Source organism: Podarcis vaucheri (assembly GCF_965113315.1).
Source record: "Podarcis vaucheri genome assembly, chromosome: 4".
Lineage (NCBI taxonomy): Eukaryota > Metazoa > Chordata > Lepidosauria > Squamata > Lacertidae > Podarcis > Podarcis vaucheri.
The window spans coordinates 97,890,323-97,915,616 of NC_138762.1; the positions used below are offsets into that span (position 1 = coordinate 97,890,323).

Sequence of the window (25,294 nt, forward strand, 5' to 3'; positions counted from 1 at the left end):
CCATGCTGCCCTCTTGTGCTAGGCAAACAGAAAGCTAAAGAAATCAAGAGACATTATTTACTCAACTGTGCAGATGACAGGATGGTCACACAAAACGTCTGTCCCAATGGCCATACCTGCACCAATGTAGCAAATTCCTGAACGGGACCAACTAGCAACAGTGTGGGAATGTTACTAATGGTTTGCAGAGATGTCAATAACATGCATTGATAGTTTGAAATGTAACCATGGCTTGCTACCCTATAGTGTATGGTAGGGATGCGGGTGGCGCTGTGGTCTAAACCATTAATCTCTTGGGCTTGCCGATCAGGTAGGCAGTTTGAATCCCCACGACAGGGTGAGCTCCTGTTGCTGTGTCCCAGCTTGTGTCAACCTAGCAGTTTGAAAGCATGCCAGTGCAAGTACATAAATAGGAACAGCTGCGGCAGGAAGGTAAATGCCGTTTCCGTGCGATCTGGTTTCAGTCACGGTGTCTCGCTGTGCCAGAAGCGGTTTACTCTTGCTGGCCCCACGATCCGGAAAGCTGTCTGTGGACAAATGCCGGCTCCCTTGGCCTGAAAGCGAGATGAGCACCGCAACCCCATAGTCGCCTTTGACTGGACTTAACCATCCAGGAGTCCTTTACCTTTACTTATAGTGAATGAATAGTGAACCCCAAGACCACACCCCAAGAAATAATGTATGGTGGCATATATATATAAGCTCAAGTCACACTGGGAGGTCTACAAAGGTCTAGCATACAAAAATCCAACAGTTGTTCTGTTAGAGCTACCCCTGTCAGAAGTGGTTAGTGTGGCCCTTGCTACTTCCACCTTCATGAGCTCTTACTATTTTCGGGGCTCCTTGTTTGGTTTACCTTGCCAGTTCCTAGAACATTTGGCAAACTTTGCTGGCATTCAGGCATTTTTTGCAACCAGAGCGCCCCTTCTGATAATGCCCATTCTCTGGCAATTGCTACTGAACACTCCAGAATTTACAGTTCTGTAGTGGAAACGGACAAAAGCCAAACCCAGAGAAGGAGGAGCCTCTATAAGTCACCACAAACAAATGAGGTTGGAGACAGGATGTTGTTCTAAAGATAGATAGATAGATAGATAGATAGATAGATAGATAGATAGATAGATATACACACACATATACAGTGGTATCTCTAGTTACGAACTTAATTCATTCTGGAGGTCCGTTCTTAACCTGAAACTGTTCTTAACCTGAGTCATGCTTTCGCTAATGGGGCCTCTTGCTGCCACTGCACCACCGGCACACGATTTCCGTTCTCATCCTGGGGCAAAGTTCTCAACGTGAGATAACTCTTCCAGGTTAGCGGAGTTTGTAACCTGAAGCGTTTGTAACCTGAGGTGTTTGTAACTCAAGGTACTACTGTATACACACACGCACACGCGCGCGCACACACACACACACACACACGTATGTATGTATGTTGAGGACAAGCCACCACGGTCAACAAACACAGTGAAGTAAGGCATGTTGGGGCTACGTGAATGTCATGTATGGCTTTTGTCTTGACCTCTGCTGGCAACACAGCCCTCAGCCACTGCTCCCAAGCCACTGCTGCATAGGATTCACCCTCAGTTTCTCAAAGCAAGCTGTAAAGATACGCAAAATACTTATTTTATTTATTAAATTATTACAGGTCCTTCAGAAAAACAATTTCAGTGCTCTGCAAAAAATACAATCTTCAGGTAACAATATACTCAGGATATTGTTAGGTTGAACCAAGCGCTATCTTTCTGCAGCTTGTGACAAGAACTAGCATGCTAGTCATGTCTACAAATATTCAGATTCCTGTAAAAGCAACTAGATAATCGTTAGCACAACAGGTGCAACAAAAATTTACCAGGTTTTGTCTAGATGTGCAAGATCAATACTACCAGTGAATTAACAGTGCACAATTTTTCAGGAACCACAAACTAGCCCCGTTGAACAGGCACCAAAATATTCTGCCTGAACACTTATTAACAACTAAAAAGCCATACGAATAGAAGGCTATAGTTTTTTTTAATCATTTAATGGTGGGTTGCAACTTACCAATAGGGTTCACGTCAAAAAATAGCACTGGAGCTCTCAAAATGGACTGAAACATTTTGTTGTGCAAGGTCTGAGCAGCATTAACCAAAACTTGGAACATAAGGAGACTCCTCAATATGGTGAAGACTATGGCAGCCACCGTTAAACCTGTAAATGAATGAAGCATCATGAACTGTACACTACTCAGGATCCTAGAGGAGGTGAGTCATTCCCCCTTGCCAAAAAAGTAATAAAAAGAGAGGTGCATTTGTGCACCTTCATCACATTTGACTTGGCCTTCAATTCGCATGGGATACTGATATGACACCCCCCCCCAACAACGTGGTCCCAAAAGCTAGTCCAACACTCCATGTGATGGTTTACCCTAGATCAGAATATGTCCTCACATTTTCTACAATGTACAGGGGTTCCTTGGCAGACAAGTGGAAAAGGTCCCCAGAAGCATGAAAGTTTAAAAACCACAGATGCAGATAATTTAATTTGTAACTTACAGGGGAAAACCCACATGAATACTAAATAGGAGGATTTTACTAGTGTCGTACCTTGGATCCCGAACTCGGATGATTTGAATCCCAAATGCCACAAAACCAGAAGTGAGTGTTCCGGTGTGTGAATATTCTTTGGAATTCGAACGTCCGACAGGGCTTCTGATTGGCTGCAGGAGCTTTGGCTTCCGAACATTTTGGAAGTCGAACAGACTACCGGAACGGATTCCGTTCGACTTCCAAGGTACGGCTGTACTGTGATTTGCTTTAAAATTCGTCCTGATTATCACAGATAAGGCTGGCAGAAGAAAGGGAGAATTTGAATCCAAGAGGGGAGGCTGGGGCAGGGAAATGCAAGGTCCTGCGGTCTACTCCTCATCTCTTAACCATGGTTTCAGAGCTCAAGATACCTCCTGTCTGCTACAGCCGGTTTTGAGCACAACCTATTTTTCCACGTTTGCTCTCCTAATCCATTGCACCGGCTCTTGAGCTGCATGCTAAAGCTTGATATTCTGTGCAGGCCACTTTCTGCTTTTCGCCTCGCAGTTTGTTAATTTGCTCTAGCACTTGAGATCAAAATATATCCATGTTGCTGCTGTTGTTGTTTTTAAAGGCTGATCTTTTTATAATAAAAAACAAAATTGAAACTGAGCGCAGTAAAATGAGGATCAATCTCTAATCCTTCTGCCCATCCTTATTAGCGCTGAAGATTTAGCTAGGACAATCTATTTGGGGAGACAATAGCCACATGTTTACGGTGAATGACTTTTTGAATACTCAATTTCTGATTTGCCTTCCAAAATCCAGAAAACAAATTAAACCTCTCCTTTCTACGAATGTTTTATTTTTTTTTAAGTTAGAGTCAATTATTTTAATCAGAAAACAAGGCACCATTTTGCTAATCTGTAATGACAAAACTAAATCACTGGGGGGGGGGTGTTTGGGGCCTGTTGCTACTTAAGACACCATGTTGCAAAACATAACAATAATAGTTTTTAAAGGTGTTTTTTTACCTCCGTACATTCCTAAATACCAGCCAAGGTCAAGAGTTTTCGTCACATTGTTTTCAGTGCTCCCCTCCATAGTAACATTCAGCTTTACTTGTTCATTAGCCCTGTATAATCATCAAAAGGAGTGGAAAGAAAATAATTTAAATGTGTTTAAGTACATAACAGAAGGATTGAATTGTGGATCTATCGAGCTTCTGGGAAGCTTACTGAAGACCTGAAGGCAACAGGACTTCCTACCCACTCACTTAAACCTTAATCCCCAGCATCAGGTATTCAGAAATACACTAAATCCACACATCTTCAGGTTGTTTTAAAGGAAGTCTTCAAAAGCTTCTCTTTTCATACGTAAGTAAAACCTTAAGATCTGCAGAAATATGCAGTAAGTACTTGATTCTACAGCTCTATAAAATTTTACAGATTTTCATTAGAGGTATTGCTGTAAACAGCTTCAATATTTTTTTATGATACAGTAGTATACGCTAATTTATAAATAAATAAATTGGTTAAGCATATCTAACAAGGATCTTTGCCAGTGGGGCAATATCTTGTTCCCATGCAGTCAAGGATTGGAAGGGAAGAGGCATACAAAGGCATAAAACCACTTTTCTCCATCAGGCCTTTCATTCATTGAGCCCAATGACAGGTGCTCCAACTTTCAATGCAAAAATGAACCTAGGACTCTGGTCTCAAAGCACGACGCAATCTGTAGCACTGAGCCGCAGACCCCCGGCTCTTGCACTCCAGAGCAGCAGAAAGCAAAACACACAGCATCTAATGAACTTTGTGGGTTGCCGGGAGAAGAAGACATACGCTGGAGTCTGGTGCACCTAGATAAAACATGGAAATGGCTGCCTGTCCTTGTACTTGGGGAGGGTTTGGGCAAAATGCCAGGTTCCAGCAAAGCAAGACTGAGCAGAACACACGGTATATTACAACTGTAGGTAACCTTTAAACTGTGGGACTGCATTATGCTGTCAGTCAAGGGACTGACCCTACCTAGAACTGTCTGGTGTTTTTGTGTTCCATTGGCACATTCCGCTGGTGTGTTGAATGGGTACTCTGCCCCAACAGAGTGTCACCATAGAACCCCACTAAGCACTTGGAAAGACCCACATGGATATTGATGATATTATTATTATTATTATTATTATTATTATTATTATTATTATTATTATTACTACTACCGTATTTTTCTGTGTATAAAACTAGGGTTTTTTTAACCAAAAATTAGGTTTAAAATTGGGACTCTTCTTATACACAGGTAGTGCTGAGGGGTGTTTTCTTAATTTGAAGTCCTCAAAAATAGGGGACGTCTTATACATGGGAGTGTCTTATACACGGAAAAATACGGCATTTGAATTTATATACCGCCCTACACCCGGGGGTCTCAGGGCAGTTCACAGAATAAAATCAAGACATCAAACCACAAAATATGTAATAAAAACAACCCAATAGCCTCCCCCCAAAAAACATTTACTCCTCAGGGTCCAGGTAGGTTCATATGGAAAGAGAGGGTCCTTGAGGTTTTGCGGTCCTGAGCCGTTTAAGGCTTCATAGGTCAAAACCAGCACCTTGAATTGGGCCCAGAAACTAATTTGCAGTCAGTTGGACCAGAATCGGTCATCATACAGGGCAGCCAAAGCAGTTTCTGTGCCAAAACCAGGCCTAAACCCCAATTGAAATCGATCCAGATAATCAGACAGATCTACAGATTACTGTACAGTGGTGCCTCGCAAGACGAACGCCTCGTAAAACGAAAAACTCACAAGACGAAAGAGTTTTCCGTTTTTGAGTCGTTCCGCAAGACGGATTTCCCTATGGGCTTGCTTCGCAAGAAGAAAGCCCATAGGGAAATCTCCGGGGACCTCTTTTAAAATGCTGGCAGTCGGGAGCAAAGACTTTCGCCCACCGCCGGCCTTCAGAAGAGGTCCTGGAGCCTTCGCTGCCTCCCGCCAGCATTTTAAAATCGCCCCGGGACAGCGGAGGCTTCGCTGCCACCCGCCAGCATTTTAAAATCGCCCTGGGACGGCGGAGGCTTTTAAAATGCTGGCGGTCGGCAGCAAAGCCCTCCTGTCCCCGATGCTTGCGGGGCGGGAGGTGGGGAGAAGGGCTTTTCTTCCCACCGCCAGCCTTCAGAACAGCCTTCTGAAGGCTGGCGGTGGGAAGAAAAGCCCTTGTCCCCCCCCCCCGCCTTCAGAAGAGGTCGGGGGACAGATTGTCCCCGGACCTGGTCTGAAGGCGGTTTCCATAGGAACGCATTGATTGATTTTCAATGCATTCCTATGGGAAACCGTGCTTCGCAAGACGAAAAACTCGCAAGAAGAAAAAACTTGCGGAACGAATTAATTTCGTCTTGCGAGGCACCACTGTATTCCCACCAGCATAGCTGGTGCTAGTCTCTGAAATATGGCATTCTAGGGAAACCAGCGCCCCTTCATTTTGATGGAAAGGCACCAGGGTCAGCCCCTTACCCACTCAAGCCTGAAACTGGTGGGAAAATTCCCCGCCCCCCCCATACCGGAACCTGGAGTGGGGAGTGGGAGAGAATTGAAGGGGGGAGATAACTGCGAGGGGGAGAAAGGCAGGTGTGCTCCCCCAGCTCCCACCCTGGCCAGCGCAACCATGGAAATGGAGCGACTCTCCAACCTTCCCTACTTAGGATTGAGCTCTAAAAGATTTTAGAAGAAATAACAACTCACCAGTAAGAAAGCCACCAGTCCTGCAGCACATAGGCAACCTTGAACAAACAGAATGAAACAAACAGAATTAGCCCCAAAATGGAAAATGAGCGGGGTCCCAACCAAAGAAGATTGGCAACTTAATTTGATAGAATTTGCACAACTTGCAGACTTAACGTATAGAATCAGAGAACCAGAAGAACACACGTTTAAAGAAGATTGGAAAACATTTATTGAATACATGGGAAATAACTGTGTACAGCTGAAAACGCTGGCAGCATTAAGGTAAATTCAACAGTGGAAATCATTTTTGATGGATATAAGAATGGAAAACTATACCGATTGGTATAGATTTTGCAAAATATGCAGGGATATGAGATATGCAAAATGAACCATGGAAGGAGAAGAAGGGAAGCCATTGATATTTTAAGGATGTAAAATGTTTATCTGAAATTGTAAAACAGATAATTTAATAAAAATTATATTTAAAAAATAAACAGAATTAAACAGTGTGTTTTCTGCTTTATTTGTGGTTTTTTTGTTTCTTAAAAAAGTATTTCCAGTTTTAATAGCAATGATATTTCAACTGCTGCAAGCCATATCGGGGGGCGGGGGCTTTTTAGTACCAAGCATGCTTTATCCTAGAAAATGCGCCCCCCAAAATACAAGAAAACTAGATCTCCTCAAGTATTGTTCAGGGAATTGGGTAATTGTAGAACAGAGTTCTATTAGTGGCCTGGCCACAAGAGAGCTTCTCAGAGAGCCTGTAATTGTACAGCTGGACACCTGAATCACACCCACTTATCAAGGATGACTGTCTCATTCCTGGACCACCAGACATTTGTACGTTGGCCATAATGTGTGTGGGTGGGTGGGTGCAGGTAGGTCCAAATTGTACAGCAGATTCTGAAAATTCAATAAGCTAACAAATGTATTGTTCTATTTTCAATGGATGCAAGTATATCACACTCCAAACCAGACTCGTAACCCAGTGTGGTGAATGAGTACGATTCCTTTTTACCAGCATATATAGAAGCTATATCTTAGAGCTTTGTCTAAAATCACCCATAGATCGCTACCGTATTTTTCGCTCTATAAGACGCACCAGACCATAAGACGCACCTAGTTTTTGGAAGAGGAAAACAGGGGGGGGGGGGAATTCTGAATCCCAGAAGCCAGGACAGCCAGCGGGATCACTGTGCTGCGATCCTGCTGGCTGTCCTGGCTTCTTGCTTAGCTGCACGCAGCCTCTCCCAGGCAAGGGGAGCCTTCATCCCCTGCCCAAGAGAGGCTGTGTGCAGCTAAGGCTCTCCCAAGAGCCGCGCTCCCTTTAAAGAGTGTGTGGAGTGTGTGCACGGCTCTTTAAAGGGAGCGCTGAGCAGAGCCTCCCACCTGCACTCGCTCCATAAGACACACACACATTTCCCCTTACTTTTTAGTCTTTAATTTTTAGTCTTATAGAGCGAAAAATACAGTACTTGATCTTGCTGCACAAACCTTATTTAGCAACAAGTGCACCACCTTGCCCCTGCGATTGAAGGGGCCGGCACCACGCAACAGACACAAGTGACATCGGCACACCGCTTGATGCACGAACGTCATGTGCACGTCACCCAATGTGCTGACCCATTACACATGTGCCACGGGGCATGCGCTTGTGATGCGTGCATGCCATGTGGGCTGTGCGCTTAAGGTGAGCATGTTGCATGGTGTGTGTGCATGGCCGCTGCGGGTTGGGGGGGCAACCCCCTTCTTGAAAAATTCCACCAGGTGGCACCTATGCTTAGCACTCTATTTCAGTCCTGGAGGTGTTGCTGAACATGATAAGGAAGGATCGGCAGGTACAAGGAATACGGGTCGGAGCGAAACAATATAAACTGAAAGCATTTGCAGATGACTTGGTTTTAACACTACAGGAGCCAGAATCTAGTACAAAAAGAGTTTTGGAATTGATTCAGAAATTTGGTCGGGTGGCGGGTTTTAAGCTGAACAAACAAAAAACCAAGGTGTTAGGGAAAAACTTGACAGCTACTGAAACAGAGGGGTTTCAGAAGGAAACAGAACTAAATATTGTTAAAAAAGTGAAATACCTGGGGGTCAATCTGTCTTCCAAGAACTTGAATTTATTTAAAGATAATTATGAGAAATGTTGGTCAGAAGTTAAAAAAGATCTAGAAATCTGGTCAAGACTGAAACTATCCTTGTTAGGCCGAATTGCAGCTATAAAAATGAACGTTTTGCCAAAAATGTTGTTTTTGTTTCAAGCCTTGCAGATTGTGGACAGAGTGGAATGTTTTGGAAAGTGGCAGAAGGATATCTCTAAATTTGTCTGGCAGGGCAAAAAGCCCCAAATAAAGTTTAAAATACTAACTGATGCAAAGGAGAGAGGGGGGTTTGCCCTGCCAGACTTAAGGTTATATTATGAAGCTGCGGCCTTCTGCTGGATGAAAGATTGGATTCTGTTAGAAAACACTGATGTCCTAGATCTGGAAGGCTTTAATAATTCGCTAGGTTGGCATGCGTATTTGTGGTATGACAAGGGAAAAACATACGGAATGTTTAAAAACCATATTGTCAGAAAAGCAATATTTATGGTCTGGAAAAAATACAAAGACTTATTGGAAAGCAAAACTCCGAGGTGGGTATCACCAATAGAGGCCAAGGCTCGGAAAAACCCCAATATGGAGGCCGGCTGGCCGAAATATTGGGAAATAATAGAAAACATTGGAGACAATTGGAGGTTGCAGAGCTTTGAAAAACTAAAGGGTAAGGTGCAAGATTGGCTTCATTATGCCCAAATTAATGAGGTTTTCAAGTTAGACAAAAAAACAGGATTCCAGGTGGAAAAATCGAAACTTGAGACAGAGTTGTTAGAACCAAAGACCAAGCTATTATCGAGAATGTATAACTTGTTGCTTAAATGGAATACTCAGGATGAGACAGTTAAATCAGCCATGATAAAATGGGCTCAGGACATTGGTTATAATATCATGTCTGGAGACTGGGAGAGGTTATGGACCACCGGTATGAAGTTTACTGCATGTAATGCTTTGAAAGAAAATATCATGAAAATGGTATACAGGTGGTACATGACCCCGGTCAAGCTGGCTAAGATATACCATTTGTCCGACAATAAATGTTGGAAGTGTAAGGAGGCTGAGGGGACATTCTTTCATCTTTGGTGGACTTGTCCAAGATTGAAGGCCTTCTGGGAAATGATTTATAACGAGTTAAAAAAGGTGTTTAAGTACACCTTCCCTAAGAAACCGGAGGCCTTCCTTCTGGGCATTGTCGGCCAGAAGGTGTTAAAGAAGGATCGAACTTTTTTCATGTATGCTACCACAGCAGCAAGAATCCTTATTGCTAAGCATTGGAAGACTCAAGATTTGCCCACACTGGAGGACTGGCAGACGCAACTGATGAACTACATGGAACTAGCCGAGATGATTGCCAGGATCCGAGATATGGGAGAAGAAGCAATGGAGGAGGACTGAAAAAAATTTAAGGACTATTTGCAAAAGTATTATAAGTTATATGAACTTTAAGATGCCGTATGATTTGGAAGGTTAGCCCCAGCAACGAGAGTGGATTATATATGAAATTGGATAATATTTATGAAAGAATTAAAGTTTAAATGGGTAAAAACGATAATATGCTATATTTTTAGAGTAAATGGAAAATAAGGGATTTAAACTTAAATTGCAATTGAAAGTACAAAGAAATACATGAAACAAGGGTATAACTTGCTGATAATTTTATTGTTAAGAACGCACTATGCGGGAGATGCGAGGAAGTCCGATAGAAATTTGAAATAAGTTGTTGAAACGGTTTTGATTTTCTGTTTTTTTTTTCTTTTTCTATTTTCTATGTTCTTTCTTTTTTCTGTCTTTTCTGTAATTGGAAAAAATGTAATAAAAAATTATTATAAAAAAAAAAAATAAGAAGGAAAAGGAAGGCCTATTGGTGTTCTTGCCACCACGGGCAAAAACTATTTGGAAGTCAAACATGTTGCTTGCAATAGGATGTAAAGAAGTCTGCATGGTATAACCCTGCTCAATACAGACTGGTGGTATTGTGTAGGATATATACATACACAAATCTGAGGTGGGGTGAGTCAGAGCACTACTGCTGAATGAATTGCCTCTGACAGGATGCAAGTGAATAAGTCTATAAATTTTTGTTGAATTAAATCCATTGAAGTTAATGGAACTAAACAGGCCTCTAGCCGGTTTGCAATCCCATTTAATTCAAAGGGGAAACCCTCTGATATGTTTGAAAAGAGTTCGGCTATTTCTTGCCAACAATATAAATATTTTTCACACACAGTAGGAAGTCACATATGCCGAAATGCTATAAGCGCACATCATCCATAACGCTTTCACCGATGCCAAATACCGTACCTGTGCCAAAACGTTGAGGAGCAAAAGAATAAAAATTACAAAATAATTTGTCCCAGCAGCAAAATACTTCTTATAAATGCTAAAGCCGATTTTCCCTTCTGAACGGCTTTCCTCAGGCAAGGCGGTTAGAACAGGTTTCATCTGCAGGGCAGAGAATGCATAAGAAAATATTGTTATAATGGCTATTACAGGAGAAGCCTAAGAAAATACCAGAGCTACAACTGCGCTTGTTAAAGAACTGGGCATAAGTCTAAGAGCGATGATGCAATCTAAAAGAACAACAACAAAGAGGCAAAAGTCATTAAATTCCTAACTGCTATAATATTATGCAGTAAAACTGAATATTGCATGTGAGGGCGATCTGGCTACGACATGGGTCACCCCATTGATTACCAGGGTTGAATACTTAAAATCTTATTTCTGATTAAAATCAGAAATAAAAAATTAGACCACTTCTCTCAAGTGAGTGAGGTAAATTTAGAAAACCAGGTTCTGAAATGGCAAACCAAGTGGTACCTTGGTTTAAGAACAGCTCAGTTTATGAACAACTTGGATTAAGAACGCTGCAAACATGGAAGTAGGTGTTTTGGTTTGTGAACTTTGCCTTGGAAGCAGAACATGCTCCACTTCCTGTTGAGTGTGTTCCATTTGTAAATTGAGTCTCCCGCTGCTATGGGAAAGCATGACTTGGTTTGAGAATGCTTTGGTTTAAGAACGGACTTCTGGAACGGATTACGTTTGTAAACCAAGGTACCACTGTATTGTGTTTGTCAAAACACAATACAGTGGTACCTTTGTGTTTGTATTGTGAAACAAAAAATAGTTAATTAATCCTTTTAACCATTTGACACATCTGCATATTAACTATAAAATATACACTTCCATGAGAACAGCTCAATAACAAGAAGGACTGTATAAAGTGGAACACGCATTACAGCAGCCATGAAAATGTTCTGCTTCAGGTTCCTTTCACTTGTTTGTTAAATTTTTGTCCTGGTCTTCCTCCCAGAGGAGTCCAGGGCAGCTATTGCAGATTTTGCATTGAAGATTTTGATCTGAAATATGCAAAACTCCATGGCATTCACAATCCATAGCATGACACACACTGACCACATTCACACAATGAAATACTCTATGCACAAACATTCCGTCATCTCAGTCCTGCCTTAATGTGAGCAGGTAAACAAGCCAGGAACCCAGAGTCAGCCACAGCTTCCCAATCAGAAACTACAGTTAATGGCTTTCAAACAAGCAAGAGTTGATAATGGAACTTTAAGTCACGGCTTCATCCCCTAGCATGTTTAGAAGCCATTACAGTAGTACCTCTGGTTGCGAACAGCATCCTTTCTGGAGGCCCGTTCGCAACATGAAAAGAGCGCAACCCGTGGGGGGGCCCACTAGGGGGCGCATCGGAAGATGGCTGACAATAACATCTCTCCGACCCACACAAGGTAATTGGGAGGCTATGATGGGGGTAATTAGCCTCCTTAACCCCCCCCCAGGATTGTGGGGGGGGGGGACGGCCCTTGCCTGCTGTGCCCTATACCACCCCCGAATTTGTGGGGGTAGGGGCACTAGGCACAAAGCCCTCCTGTGGGATTCCGGCACTCCTGGACGCCGTCTCTGATTCGCGCCACTAGCTGCAAGAACTTCAAAAGAAACAATTTGGATGAAACGAATTGCACATTTTTCAAGGAAGAAGGGGGAGTAAAGACTGCTAACAGAAGAGATCTCTGATAAAACAAGACAAGAATAAATCATGAGAAGATACGCTAAGATATGGTATGGCAAATGACTGATGGGGGAGGGGGGAAAAACCTTATTTTCTTTCCTTATGTGATTAAATAAGAATCCCCTCCCCTCACGAGTCAGAAATGTCATTTTAAGGACTTAAGCTGTGGATTTAAGACTGTGTGGAGATAAACTTTTGAACCAGAGCATGTTTTAAGAAGAGCGTGGAATGTATAAGAGCTCTGAAATGACGCAGTTAAAAATGCCGTCGCCATATTGGGAAGCTCTGTCGGAGGACTTAAGTCTGAGAGGAGAAACAGAGAAATAGAGCTGCTTTTATATCGTGGGTGAAACTCCTCAGAGGGATTTAAGAGCGACAGATCTGTAATTAATGATGGAAAGAGCGATGTTATCTATGAAGGCGATGACATATGGAAACCATCTCGATTTGAGGATTGGAAGAACGGAAAAACTCACACAGGATTATTATTATTGGTGTTTATCGGCTTAAGGAGACTATCAGAAGAGATCATAAAGAAAAAAGAGAAAATATATGAACAAGATGTGATGTGGAAACAGCAAGATAAGACTGGATAGAATTATGAACTTTGTTTGGACTGATTTGGTCTGATTTGGACATTAACGCAGTAGTAAGAAGATGATCAGAATACCCCTTTGGATCTTGAAAAATGGGTCCCCCCAACAAAATTTAAAATTCGGCTTTGTAATTCGGAATTTATGTGATGTCATTTAATTTGATGTGATTGGCCGGTTAATAAAAATTATTTAAAAAGAAAAAAGCGCAACCCGTAGCGGCGCATCTGTGCATGCGCGGGTTGCAATTCGCCACTTCTGCGCATGCGCACGACGTAATTTTGCGCTTCTGCGCATGTGCGAGCAGCGAAACCCGGAAGTAACCCTTTCCGGTACTTCCAGGTCGCCGCGGAACGTAACCTGAAAGAACGTAACATGAAGCAGACGTAACATGAGGTATGACTGTATTCAGCTGCATGTAATGGGAAGCGACATTTAATTGTGGCATCTTGGCTGGTTTCACAGCTCGCATGATACAGGAAGTTAGTTAGGTTTACATTTCAAGGCAAAATTAACTTGTGTTTCCCAAACCAATATGTGAACTGAAACGTGATGCTGTTCTTTGACCCAAAAATGCTTGCAAAAATGGGGGGGGGGAGCATTCCACAGAGGAGGAACCAACACAGAAAAGGCCCGTTCTCGTGTTGCCACCCTCCAAACCTCTCGGGGGGACATAGAGGAGGGCCTCAGATAACAAGCTCAAGGTCCGTGTTGTATGGGGAGAAGCAGTCCTTAAGGTATTGAAATGAACAAGATAAGGAGAAATGTGCATGAAAATGAGTACCATTTTTATTCAAGGTTTCTTTAAAAATATCAAACCGAGACAGAAATGGGGTGAGCTGAACATTAGCCTGGGAAAATGAGAAACTGAAAATGTAACTCTTCCATCCCCAGCACAATGGGATATCATTAATAATAATAATAATAATAATAATAATAATTTATTATTTATACCCCGCCCATCTGGCTGGGCTTCCCCAGCCACTCTGGGCGGCTTCCAAAAGAATATTAAAATACTGTGATACATCAAACATTAAAAGCTTCCCTAAACAGGGCTGCCTTCAGATGTCTTCTAAAAGTCTGGTAGTTGTTGTTCTCTTTGACATCTGGTGGGAGGGCGTTCCACAGGGAGGGCGCCACTACCGAGAAGGCCCTCTGCCTGGTTCCCTGTAACTTGGCTTCTCGCAATGAGGGAACCGCCAGAAGGCCCTCGGTGCTGGACCTCAGTGTCCGGGTAGAACGATGGGGGTGGAGACGCTCCTTCAGGTATACTGGACCGAGGCCGTTTAGGGCTTTAAAGGTCAGCACCAACACTTTGAATTGTGCTCGGAAACGTACTGGGAGCCAATGTAGGTCTTTCAAGACCGGTGTTATATGGTCTCGGCGGCCGCTCCCAGTCACCAGTCTGGCTGCTGCGTTCTGGATTAGTTGTAGTTTCCGGGTCACCTTCAAAGGTAGCCCCACGTAGAGTGCATTGCAGTAGTCCAAGCGGGAGATAACCAGACCATGCACCACTCTGGCGAGACAGTCCGCAGGCAGATAGGGTCTCAGCCTACGTACCAGATAGAGCTGGTACACAGCTGCCCTGGACACGGATTTAACCTGTGCCTCCATGGACAGCTGTGAGTCCAAAATGACTCCCAGGCTGCGCACCTGGTCCTTCAGGGGCACAGTTACCCCATTCAGGACCAGGGAATCCTCCACACCTGCCCGCCTCCTGTCCCCCAGAAACAGTACTTCTGTCTTTTCAGAATTCAATCTGTTAGCCGCCATCCATCCTCCAACCGCCTCCAGACACTCACACAGGACTGTCACCACCTTCACTGGTTCTGATTTGAAAGAGAGGTAGAGCTGGGTATCATCCGCATACTGATGAACACCCAGCCCAAACCTCCTGATGATCTCTCCCAGCGGCTGCATGTAAATATTGAAAAGCATGGGGGAGAGGACAGAACCCTGAGGCACCCCACAAGTGAGAGCCCAGGGGCTCATCCCCCACCACCACTTTCTGAACATGGCCCAGGAGGAAGGAGCGGAACCACTGTATGACAGTGCCCCCAGCTCCCAGCCCCTCAAGACGGTCCAGAAGGATGTTATGGTTGATGGTATCAAACACCGCTGAGAGATCCAGCAGAACTAGGAAACAGCTCTCACCTTTGTCCCTAGCCTGCCGGAGATCATCAACCAGTGCGACCAAGGCAGTTTCAGTCCCGTGATGAGGCCTGAATCCCGACTGGAAGGGATCCAAATGGTCCATTTATATATATATATATATATATATATATATATATATATATATATATATATATATATATACACACACACACACACACACATACACACATATATATATATATATATATATATATATATATATATATATATACACACACACACACACTTAAGAAAACCAGGTGTTTCGTATATCTCATGTACTCACAGAGGGAGGTTCTGCAGACCCATCTTTCTGTGACTGCACTGAAGATTCCACTGACCACATAGAAGACTGAGAAAAGGTTCGGATCCTGGATAACCGGTGGCCAGGAGTTCCTGGAACTTGTAGCTGGTCATCGTCTTCAGGTTTTTTCAAAAAGGAAGCAAAATCTATTCCAGATCTCAGGAAGTCTGAGTAAGTGCCCTTCCCAACCTCCTTACCCTAGAAGTAAAAAAAACAGATATAATGAGGCAATTAGGACAACAAAATAAGCCATGGTTTATCACGATGGGAATGAGCCACAGTGAGCCTTGAGCTCATGTACTCTCCCCAGCTAATGTAAGGAGTTCCTTTTCATTATTATTATTAGCTACAAATTGTCATGTCAGCTAACCCAACAAATGCGTGGTTAATCTTAACTATGCTTTGTTTGGAACATCAAGTCAATTTCAAACCACGGATTTGAAAACAGACTTGTTTCAAACAAACCATTGTTAAGATTAACTACTGTTTGGATGTGACGCTAAACTGTAGTTAATCAAAAGCTGAAGAAAAATGCTTCCCATCTTTTCCCCGCTGGAGAGAGGAGAGCAGCGAATGCAAACAACTGGGGTTCACTCTAACCACTTCCCACCATGATAAGCAACCATGGCTTATTGTGATGTCTGCACCAGTTCTCTATGGTAATAGTCACAAGGCAGGAAGAGCACTCTATCCTATCACTCTGCAGATAGTTTCCTGGTCTCTCTCTAATCTCAGATGCCATGCAATACAAGCCAACTGGCAAACTCAAATGCTACACTGAAGCCAGCAGAAGAGAATAGAAAATCACTACCCTTCTTGTCAAGCCTTGCAGGACGGATAATCTCTTTACCACCATCCCTTTAAAAAACAATTGGAGAAAAATAATAGCCCTACTCAGATGTCACATTTATTTTAAACTATGGCTTAATCATGAACATGTCTCCCGCACACCTTCACGATGACTTGTCAAGGTTTGTGGCTTATTATTTATGGTTTGTTTAACAAACCATGCTCCAGGTTCATATCCCATGAAAAGCCATACAGTGGTGCCTCGCAAGACGAAAAGAATCCGTTCTGTGATTCTCTTCGTCTAGCGGTTTTTTCGGATCGGATCAGCTGATAAGCAGCTTAGCGGCTTAGAAAAAGGGGGGGAGGGGAAAAAACCAGCAGGAACTCGCAAGACATTGTCGTCTTGCAAAGCAAGCCCATAGGAAATTCGTTTTGCGAAGCACCTCCAAAACGGAAAACTCTTTCGTCTAGCGAGTTTTCCGTCTTGCGAGGCATTCGTCTTGCGGGGCACCACTGTACTGGGGTTTTTATGCCCCATTAAAAGCCACAGGGGGGCACTTTCACAATTAAACCATGGTTTAAAACAAAGAAGGGTTTTGCATGGCATGAGAACCAGCTATCAAGGAATAAACAACAGGTGGTGTATTTTTATTTGGGGGGGGGGAGGGAAAGGGGGAATAGGAAGATAGTTTTTACTAGGAAATTGGGATTGATGCCCTCCTTGTTTCTTCATGTCAGAGATTACTCCTAAAAAGTGTGTCTAGCACTGCAGCCTCAACAGCACAATCTTGTGCACGTTTACTGAGAAGCAAGTCCAAAAATTTACACCTAGAAAACTCTGCGTAAGATTGCTACCTAAATTAGTTATCGCCTTATTTTCTGTACTCATCATGCAGACTGATTATCAGACTGAAAATCTCTACCCCTTAACAAAACTTCTAATCCTCTTAAGTTTCAAGTGGAATTTTTTAGAGATGTGCTTAGAATGCAGCAAATTCTACTCCCCTCTTCTTTCTAATTTTAAACCAGCTGAATTAGTAAAAACAAAGTCTCTGGGACTGCCTCAAAACACGAAATTAATGGCTTTAAGAACTGCAGCTAAACACCTTCAACTGATGTTTTTCACATTTCTTTTAATTCAGTGCAAGTCATAGAACAATATTTTTTTAAAAAAACCACCCCAAACTATAATTTGTACTTTAGACATCAGATTATTTGCACTGTTTTATAACAATTTTCTTACTGGTGCTCTCGCTATTTTGTATGTCTCATTGAGTTTACTGAAAAATGCCACTCAAATTTTCTTTTAAAAGTGCAATGAAAACTAACATGCTAATTAGCTGTGGTACTTCAGCTTTCTCTGTATTTACAAAGCCACTCCAGGGCTGAACAAACTATTTTCCTTCTTCCCTTTAAAACGTTTCATCTTTAAAATAAAAACAACCACCCAACACTGTTATATTATTCTATTCCATTTGGAACAGATTTAGTTGTGTTATAAATTGTTGTAACATTGTTCAGACTAAATAAACCAATAAAACACTGTCAGTTTTCTAGAGATAATCTTATCTCCACCTACCTCCTTTAAAATTAGGATCTGGTTTGCAGACTGAAGATACTGCAACTGGTGGGTCACTAAAATAGTCACCTTTTTATGTAAAGCTTGACAGATACACCTGCAAAAGAAACAAGATGAGAACTAAACTCTGATTTTCTAAAAACATTTGTGTGTGTTTGTTGTTTAAGTCTTAAAGTGAGAAGCAAAAGGTTCTGTCCTTATGGATGAAAAATGAGCAGTTTAAATATTGCTGTGTTTTAGTAGCGAGGATCCCACAATGTTCAAAATAAAAACCTGAATATAAAACTTCAATTCAAATAGTCTCTGGATTCAAGAAGTGCTGATCCTACTAAATTTCATAGGAGTCATAATGGTGTGTGGAGGAGGAGGAAACTGGAAAAGTGGGGCTTATTATTATTATTATTATTATTATTATTATTCAAACCTATAACACATAATTATTACACAATTACAGAAAATGAAAATAAAAAATGAAACAACACACACTCAGAGAATCGTTTCCAAATACAATCTAAGCAATGAATGTTACTATGCAATATTTGGTGTTAGTTGAAATTGTGATGGTTTTAGCATCAGAGTGGAGGTATGTTGGGAAACGAAGCAGTACTGGATTTGACCTATAAAGCCTTAAACAACTAAGGTTCACAGTTTCTCAAAGACTGTCTCTCCCCATATGAACCGGCCCCAACCCTTCAATCATCAACTAAGGTCCTTCTTTGCGTGCCTCCTACGCGAGAGGTCCGGAGGGTGGCAACATGAGAAAGGGCCTTCTCTGCAGTGGCTCCCCGTCTGTGAAATGCTCTCTCCCCAGGGTGGCTCACCTGGCTCCTTTGCTACATAAGTTTACATTCCAGGCTCTGGTTATCTCCCGCTTGGACTACTGCAATGCGCTCTACGTGGGGCTACCTTTGAAGGTGACCCGGAAACTACAACTAATCCAGAATGCAGCAGCCAGACTGGTGACTGGGAGCGGCCGCCAAGACCATATAACACCGGTCTTGAAAGACCTACATTGGCTCCCAGTACGTTTCCGAGCACAATTCAAAGTGTTGGTGCTGACCTTTAAAGCCCTAAACGGCCTCAGTCCTGTATACCTGAAGGAGCATCTCCACCCCCATCGTTCTACCCGGACACTGAGGTCCAGCGCTGAGGGCCTTCTGGCGGTTCCCTCCCTGCGAGAAGCCAAGTTACAGGGAACCAGGCAGAGGGCCTTCTCGGTAGTGGCGCCCTCCCTGTGGAACGCCCTTCCAGCAGATGTCAAAGAGAACAACAACTACCAGACTTTTAGAATACATCTGAAGGCAGCCCTGTTTAGGGAAGCTTTTAATGTTTGATGTATCACTGTATTTTAATATTCTTTTGGAAGCCGCCCAGAGTGGCTGGGGAAACCCAGCCAGATGGGCGGGGTATAAATAATAAATTATTATTATTATATTATTATAAAAACGTTCCTCTTCAACCAGGCATTTGGCTGATTAAAATTCTACAGCTTTTTAAATAGTGTTTGTGGTAGTGGTGGGGGTTATTGGTTTGTGTTTGTTTTAGGATGTATTTTGCATTCTCATTTTGTATTTTTCTGTTGCGAACTAACCTGGGATCTTAGGGTGAAGGGCAGTATACAAGCATTATTATTATTATTATTATTATTATTATTATTATTATTATTATTATTATTATTACATGCAAAGCAGATGTTCTATCACAGAGCTACAGCCCTTCCTATGACTGCAAGCTTTGAGCTCACAACATAAGACTGTTGCACCTCCACAACAAACAGTGGTAATTTAGAGCCCAATGCAACAAAGCTGCAATATTAAAATATCCGTTAACAAACTTCTCATTTCTCAAGCATGTGCAAAGGGCAGAACTACACGTTACCTCAGCAAACGCGTATACTCAAATTCTCCTTTGCTGAGGTAATGCAAATGGAAGAGCGGGGGAAGTACGAAACCTATTCAAATCATTCCCAGACAGGATTATTTCTGGTGTCAGACCCCTGAGAAACTGGATTAAAAACAGGAAAGGGGGAAGAGCTCTGGCAGGAGAGAATTAGCGGACAGGGGAAAGGCTGAGACTCGCCTTCTCCCCTATGAAAGAGTATTATGATACAAACAGGAACAAGGAGCCCTGGTTGACCTTGTAACATAAGGTTTGGTGATTAGAAAAGGAGACAAAACTAGAGTTTATGGCTAACTTGAACAGAACGTGTAAGTGGCTTTTTCATAAATGCAGTTTGCAACTATTACCAGGCTGCAAAAATGCACAATATACATGGGTAGCCCTTAAGCCTTTCAATTGCCTTTTCAAACTAAATAATGTGGCAATAATATTCAGCACTGCTCTTTCAGCACAGCCCGTGCAAAGGTGTGATGCCCTATGTGCAACTTTTAAAAACAAATTCTGGACACACTTCACGTAGCCCTACATTATCTAATTGCAAAGGCAAAACTGAAAAGCTTGCAAAGGGAAACCACTGCAGTATAAAAAAAGCCACTTACTCGTCCTTCCACTATGCTCTAGTGCCATTCTGTGGTTTGTGAAGCAGCAGCGCCACCAGTTTAGTGTATAGCAGAGGACGAGCTTTATATCCAACAGTAAGTCATCAGAGTTTGACTTCGGTAGACCTGAAATGATAACATTATTTTTAAATGCACCCTGTACGGAAAACAGGGTTCACCTGATTCACCCACGGCGCATTCTTTTGTAGGACACACCACCAGTCCATGCGTGCGCATAACAAAAGGTGAACTCACACACATACACACATGAATCATAGAATCATAGAGTTGGAAGAGACCACAAGGGCCATTGAGTCCAACCCCCTGCCAAGCAGGAAACACCATCAGAGCACTCCTGACATATGGTTGTCAAGCCTCTGCTTAAAGACCTCCAAAGCAGGAGACTCCTTGGCAGCAAATTCCACTGTCAAACAGCTCTTACTGCCAGGAAGTTCTTCCTAATGTTTAGGTGGAATCTTCTTTCTTGTAGTTTGGATCCATTGCTCCATGTCCGCTTCTCTGGAGCAGCAGAAAACAACCTTTCTCCCTCCTCTATGTGACATCCTTTTATATATTTGAACATGGCTATCATATCACCCCTTAACCTCCTCTTCTCCAGGCTAAACATGCCCAGCTCCCTTAGCCGTTCCTCATAAGGCATCGTTTCCAGGCCTTTGACCATTTTGGTTGCCCTCCTCTGGACACGTTCCAGTTTGTCAGTGTCCTTCTTGAATTGTGGTGCCCAGAACTGGACACAGTACTCCAGGTGAGGTCTGACCAGAGCAGAATACAGTGGCACTATTACTTCCCTTGATCTAGATGCTATACTCCTATTGATGAGGCCCAGAAAGTCTCTTAAGACAAGGGGTCACAAACCTTTTTGAGCCAGTGGACACATATGGAAATTTGAGAGAGTGCCATGGGCGCCGGTCACAAAATGGCTGCCTTGGGGGCGGGCACTCTAAATTTGAGCATTTTCAAAAGCTCCCACATTAAACAACTGCCTTGCGTTTATTTAAAATGAGCAGCAGGAAAGTGAACATTTAGGCATAAGTTGTATTATGCTACTCTTAACAGAAAGAAAATGTAAAGACACATGGAAGTTACATACTTTTCAAACAAATGCCTGCTAACTTCTGCATCCACGGCGCTCAAGGGATCATCCAAGAGGTAGATTTCTGCATCTTGATACACAGCCCTAAAAACATGTAAAGAAGTAACAGACGGGTTACTACCAAAAGAATTACAATTCCCATCATCCATTGGCTGGATGACAGGAGTCTAAAGAACATTTGGAAGGCCACAAATTCTGCACTCCAATATTAAAGAAAGGAACAGGAAGTGGACACTCGGTGACCCAAATCTATTTTTTCTTTAATCAATATTTTATTAAGTTTTAACAATAAAAAAGTTCAGAAAAATACAAAGACAGAGAAAATACAAAGTTACAAAATACAAAAATACACACTTTAAACACGAAAAAAGAGAAAAAGAGAAAAACACATATAGGAAAGGAAAAAAAATTCTCTCTTTCTTAATTTCATCTTTAGTTGACTTATTTTCCTGACTTCCTCACGTCTCCCGTTCTTGTATCCCTTTTAATAATTAATTCAGCAAATTCGTGTCCTGTTAATTTATCTATTATCAATCCAATCTTACATTTTACCTTGTTGCTAGAGCCCCTGCAAATCATTTCAATGTCATCAGCATTCAAAAATTTTACAGTACTTCTGCAAATAAGTTTTAAATTTTCTCCAATCTTCTTCCACCAACTCTTCTCCCTGGTCTCGGATTCTGCTCGGTGACCCGAATCTAAATCCTCTCCTTGGTTCACCTTGAACCAAAAACTGCTCTTTTTAATATATCTAAATACCTTCCATTATTTCATAAACACACAGTCCAGAGCAGACATGACACTGTCCCTCCCCAAACCATGGCTTCAGATTAAGATGCCAGCCTTAGGCGCCCATTTGAAACCATGGCCAACAGTTGTGGATAATTGGACTTGTAATCTAACAACATCTGGAGGGCAGCAGGGCCCCTCTCCCTGCCTTAAGCCATGTTTGAAAACATATTAAGAACATGTGAATTTCAGATACAGGAAAAATGCTAAGGTGGTTTCCTTTCAAGGCACTTTGGAACTCTCTTCCAGGAAAGGAATGTACAGCTTCTTCCTTGTGTTCTTTTAAGAATAGTTAAAATCTCCCCCTTTAAGAAGGTTTTTAAATCCATGGCCTGTCATACTCTGCTCTGCTGCTTTGTCCTAGGGCTGTTGTGAAACTGATGTTTTATATTGCTCCAAATAGCTGCCTGGTACTGTTTGAAATTTGTGTACATCACCTTAAAGTATATATGAATTAGCAGTGTATCGGTTTTTAATTATAACATATAAATGTTAAGGTAGTTGCCATCACCATCCCTCACTTCTGAGCAGAAAAGGGCTATCTCAGTAAATGAAAGCTCCACTTTACCTGGCAAGATTAACTCTGGCTTTTTGTCCCCCACTCAGTGTAGCTCCTCGATCTCCTATCATTGTTAGGTCTCCATCTTCCAGCAGCTCCATATCCTGTTAAAAACAGAAGAGGCGTTACTGCTTGAACTGCAGTAATTTTTACAAACTGTATAGTCACTTGAAAACCCAAGAGCAACGGAACCATTGATGGTCAAGTTATTGCTCAAAGCAGCAGAATCTAGCTAATGAACTGAGAACTGGGCAGAAGGAATTTGAGGGAATTAGCAAAGGAAGTCATCAAGAAATTTAGAGCAACACAAATTCATCAGAAGGAATCCATTAGGCCACACTACTTTCTCCCACCTCAGTCTTCTCAGCTGTAATATGGGAGCAGTAATAACTAAAGTACCTCAGCGGGTTGTCATAAAGATTACTGAGCTAACACAACACACTTTGAACACTCGCCATGCTATGTGGATTCATTATTTGTTCCATTATTAAATTTAAATCACATTGTTACCAAAAAAAAGATGGCATGGAACTATGTGCTACCTTTTTAAAATAAAGCTGTCTAATAAAACTTCCTAGTCTACTTGACGCTTCAACACGTATTAAAACAAAATTATTGTTGCATAGCAGTCCACATAATGGGTAGATTAAGGATCCTATTACTCAAATTAAAACAGCTCAACTGCAGGGTTAAATAATAAATCTAATGCCTTGCATCAAAATTTTAAAAAATTGCTATGCTCATTCATGAAAGAGCTTTGGATAAAAGCCAATGTACATCACACTAAAGGCAACAGTTTACTAAGCTTCAAATGTTGTGAGAGATTTTTCTCCCCTTTCAAGAAATGTGTTTTATATCCTTTATAAACACCACAGAACCTGAATCTGAATTTTAGAAGGTGATGAATGTTTTAATACTGCCACGCAAGATTAGAAAAAGGTATCAACTGTGTTTAAAGAAAAACAAGCGTGATTTGCAAAAGCTTTTAAACTGTCTGCTTTCCCCGCTATCTTTCCACTGATAGTAGCATCATAACACACCATATATTGGATCCACTGCATAATACTTCTCAAGCTGCCAAGCAAAATACATGTCTCTTAGCTAATCTGGTTCAGTCTTTCCTTCTACATCACGCCTGCCAAATCAAAGAAAAGGGTCTTCTCAGAGCTGAAATGCTCTGAAGCATTCTCTCGTTTTAGATGCCACCCTAAGGAGCCAACAGCACTATTTCACGGCTGTAATAAATAATAATAACCTTTGCCGTTCCAAATTTCACTCCTATAATCAGGACAGTGTGAAAGATCTCCTCACTTACATTATTTTCTCTTAGGGTTTTCTTGTTTAAATAGCAAACAGAGATGACTTTAAAAGCTGTTCTAGCATATATACTGTAACCAAACTTAAAGTATGATCAGCCATCAATTAAGGTAAAGGTAAAAAAAGGACCCCTGGGTGGTTAAGTCCAGTCAAAGGCGACTATGGGATTGTGGTGCTCATCTCATTTACAGGCCGAGGAAGCTGGCATTTAGCCACAGAAAGCTTTCTGGGTCATGTGGCCAGCATGACTAAACCACTTCTAGCGCAACGGGACACCGTGATGGAAACCAGAGCACACGGAAACACCGTTTACCTTCCCGCTGCAGCGGTACCTATGTATCTACTTGCACTGGCATGCTTTTGCACTGCTAGGTTGGAAGAAGCTGGGACAGAGCAACAGAAGATCACTCCGTCATGGGGATTTGAACCACCAACCTTCTGATCAGCAAGCCCAAAAGGCTCAGTGGTTTAGACCACACCACCACCCTTGTCCCTTAAAGTATGATCAGCCATCCATTAATGAGAACTTACTGAAAAAACAGAGGTATTTATGTGCCAATACGTGTGGTCATACAAATATGTTCTGGGACTTCCCTTAACCCTCTGAAGCAGATTTAGATCAGGGCAAGCACAGGAAGGGGAAATCCCACTGCAGGAGCAGATGTCCTTCCACAAACAAAACTTTGCGGGATACAACCCTCGCTGCTAATTATTCACTAAATGCATTCTGAATGGTCACTTGCACACAGTGAAGTTTTTCAAAAAAATATTCCATGGGGAGGACTGTCAGTTTAAATTTCTTAGTGCAGAAAGTATTGACCTGATGTGTAGAGAACTTTCCTATTCTGATTAGTTCAGGAGGGTTCTGGAAGCTTCTCTGTGTGAAAGAAACAATCAGAAGGTTCATGATGTTTGGGTTATTCCTTCAGAGATGCTGAGCACAGCTAGTTTAAACTGATTCTCTTATCTCTTTTCTGTTAAGGTCATGCTGACAATAAAAGCAGGGCCCGAAGGCGCCTGGGTTTCACTTTCACTTTCTTTCTCTCTTCCTCCTGGTGTGGTGTTCTCTACATAGTATACAGTGGTACTTCGGGTTACATATGCTTCAGGTTACAGACTCCGATAACCCAGAAATAGTGCTTCAGGTTAAGCACTTTGCTTCAGGATGAGAACAGAAATCGTGCTCCAGCGGCGCGCAGCTGCAGGAGGCCCCTATTAGCTAAAGTGCTGCTTCAGGTTAAGAACAG

At 42.2% G+C, this 25,294-nt stretch overlaps 1 protein-coding gene across 1 annotated transcript in view; it reads right to left on the reverse strand.

Moving 5' to 3' along the window:
* Nucleotides 1-25,294, reverse strand: part of ABCC4 (ATP binding cassette subfamily C member 4 (PEL blood group)) — a 153,355-nt gene that overhangs the window by 89,475 nt on the left and 38,586 nt on the right. Inside the window, exons 12-19 of the mRNA XM_082218548.1 lie at nucleotides 22,740-22,834; nucleotides 21,380-21,466; nucleotides 17,771-17,867; nucleotides 15,385-15,600; nucleotides 10,620-10,760; nucleotides 6,241-6,278; nucleotides 3,545-3,645; nucleotides 2,047-2,193 (exon numbers count right to left, since the gene is read on the reverse strand). Coding sequence (XP_082074674.1) covers nucleotides 2,047-2,193; nucleotides 3,545-3,645; nucleotides 6,241-6,278; nucleotides 10,620-10,760; nucleotides 15,385-15,600; nucleotides 17,771-17,867; nucleotides 21,380-21,466; nucleotides 22,740-22,834 — 922 coding nt within the window. The remainder of the gene's footprint in view (nucleotides 1-2,046; nucleotides 2,194-3,544; nucleotides 3,646-6,240; nucleotides 6,279-10,619; nucleotides 10,761-15,384; nucleotides 15,601-17,770; nucleotides 17,868-21,379; nucleotides 21,467-22,739; nucleotides 22,835-25,294) is intronic.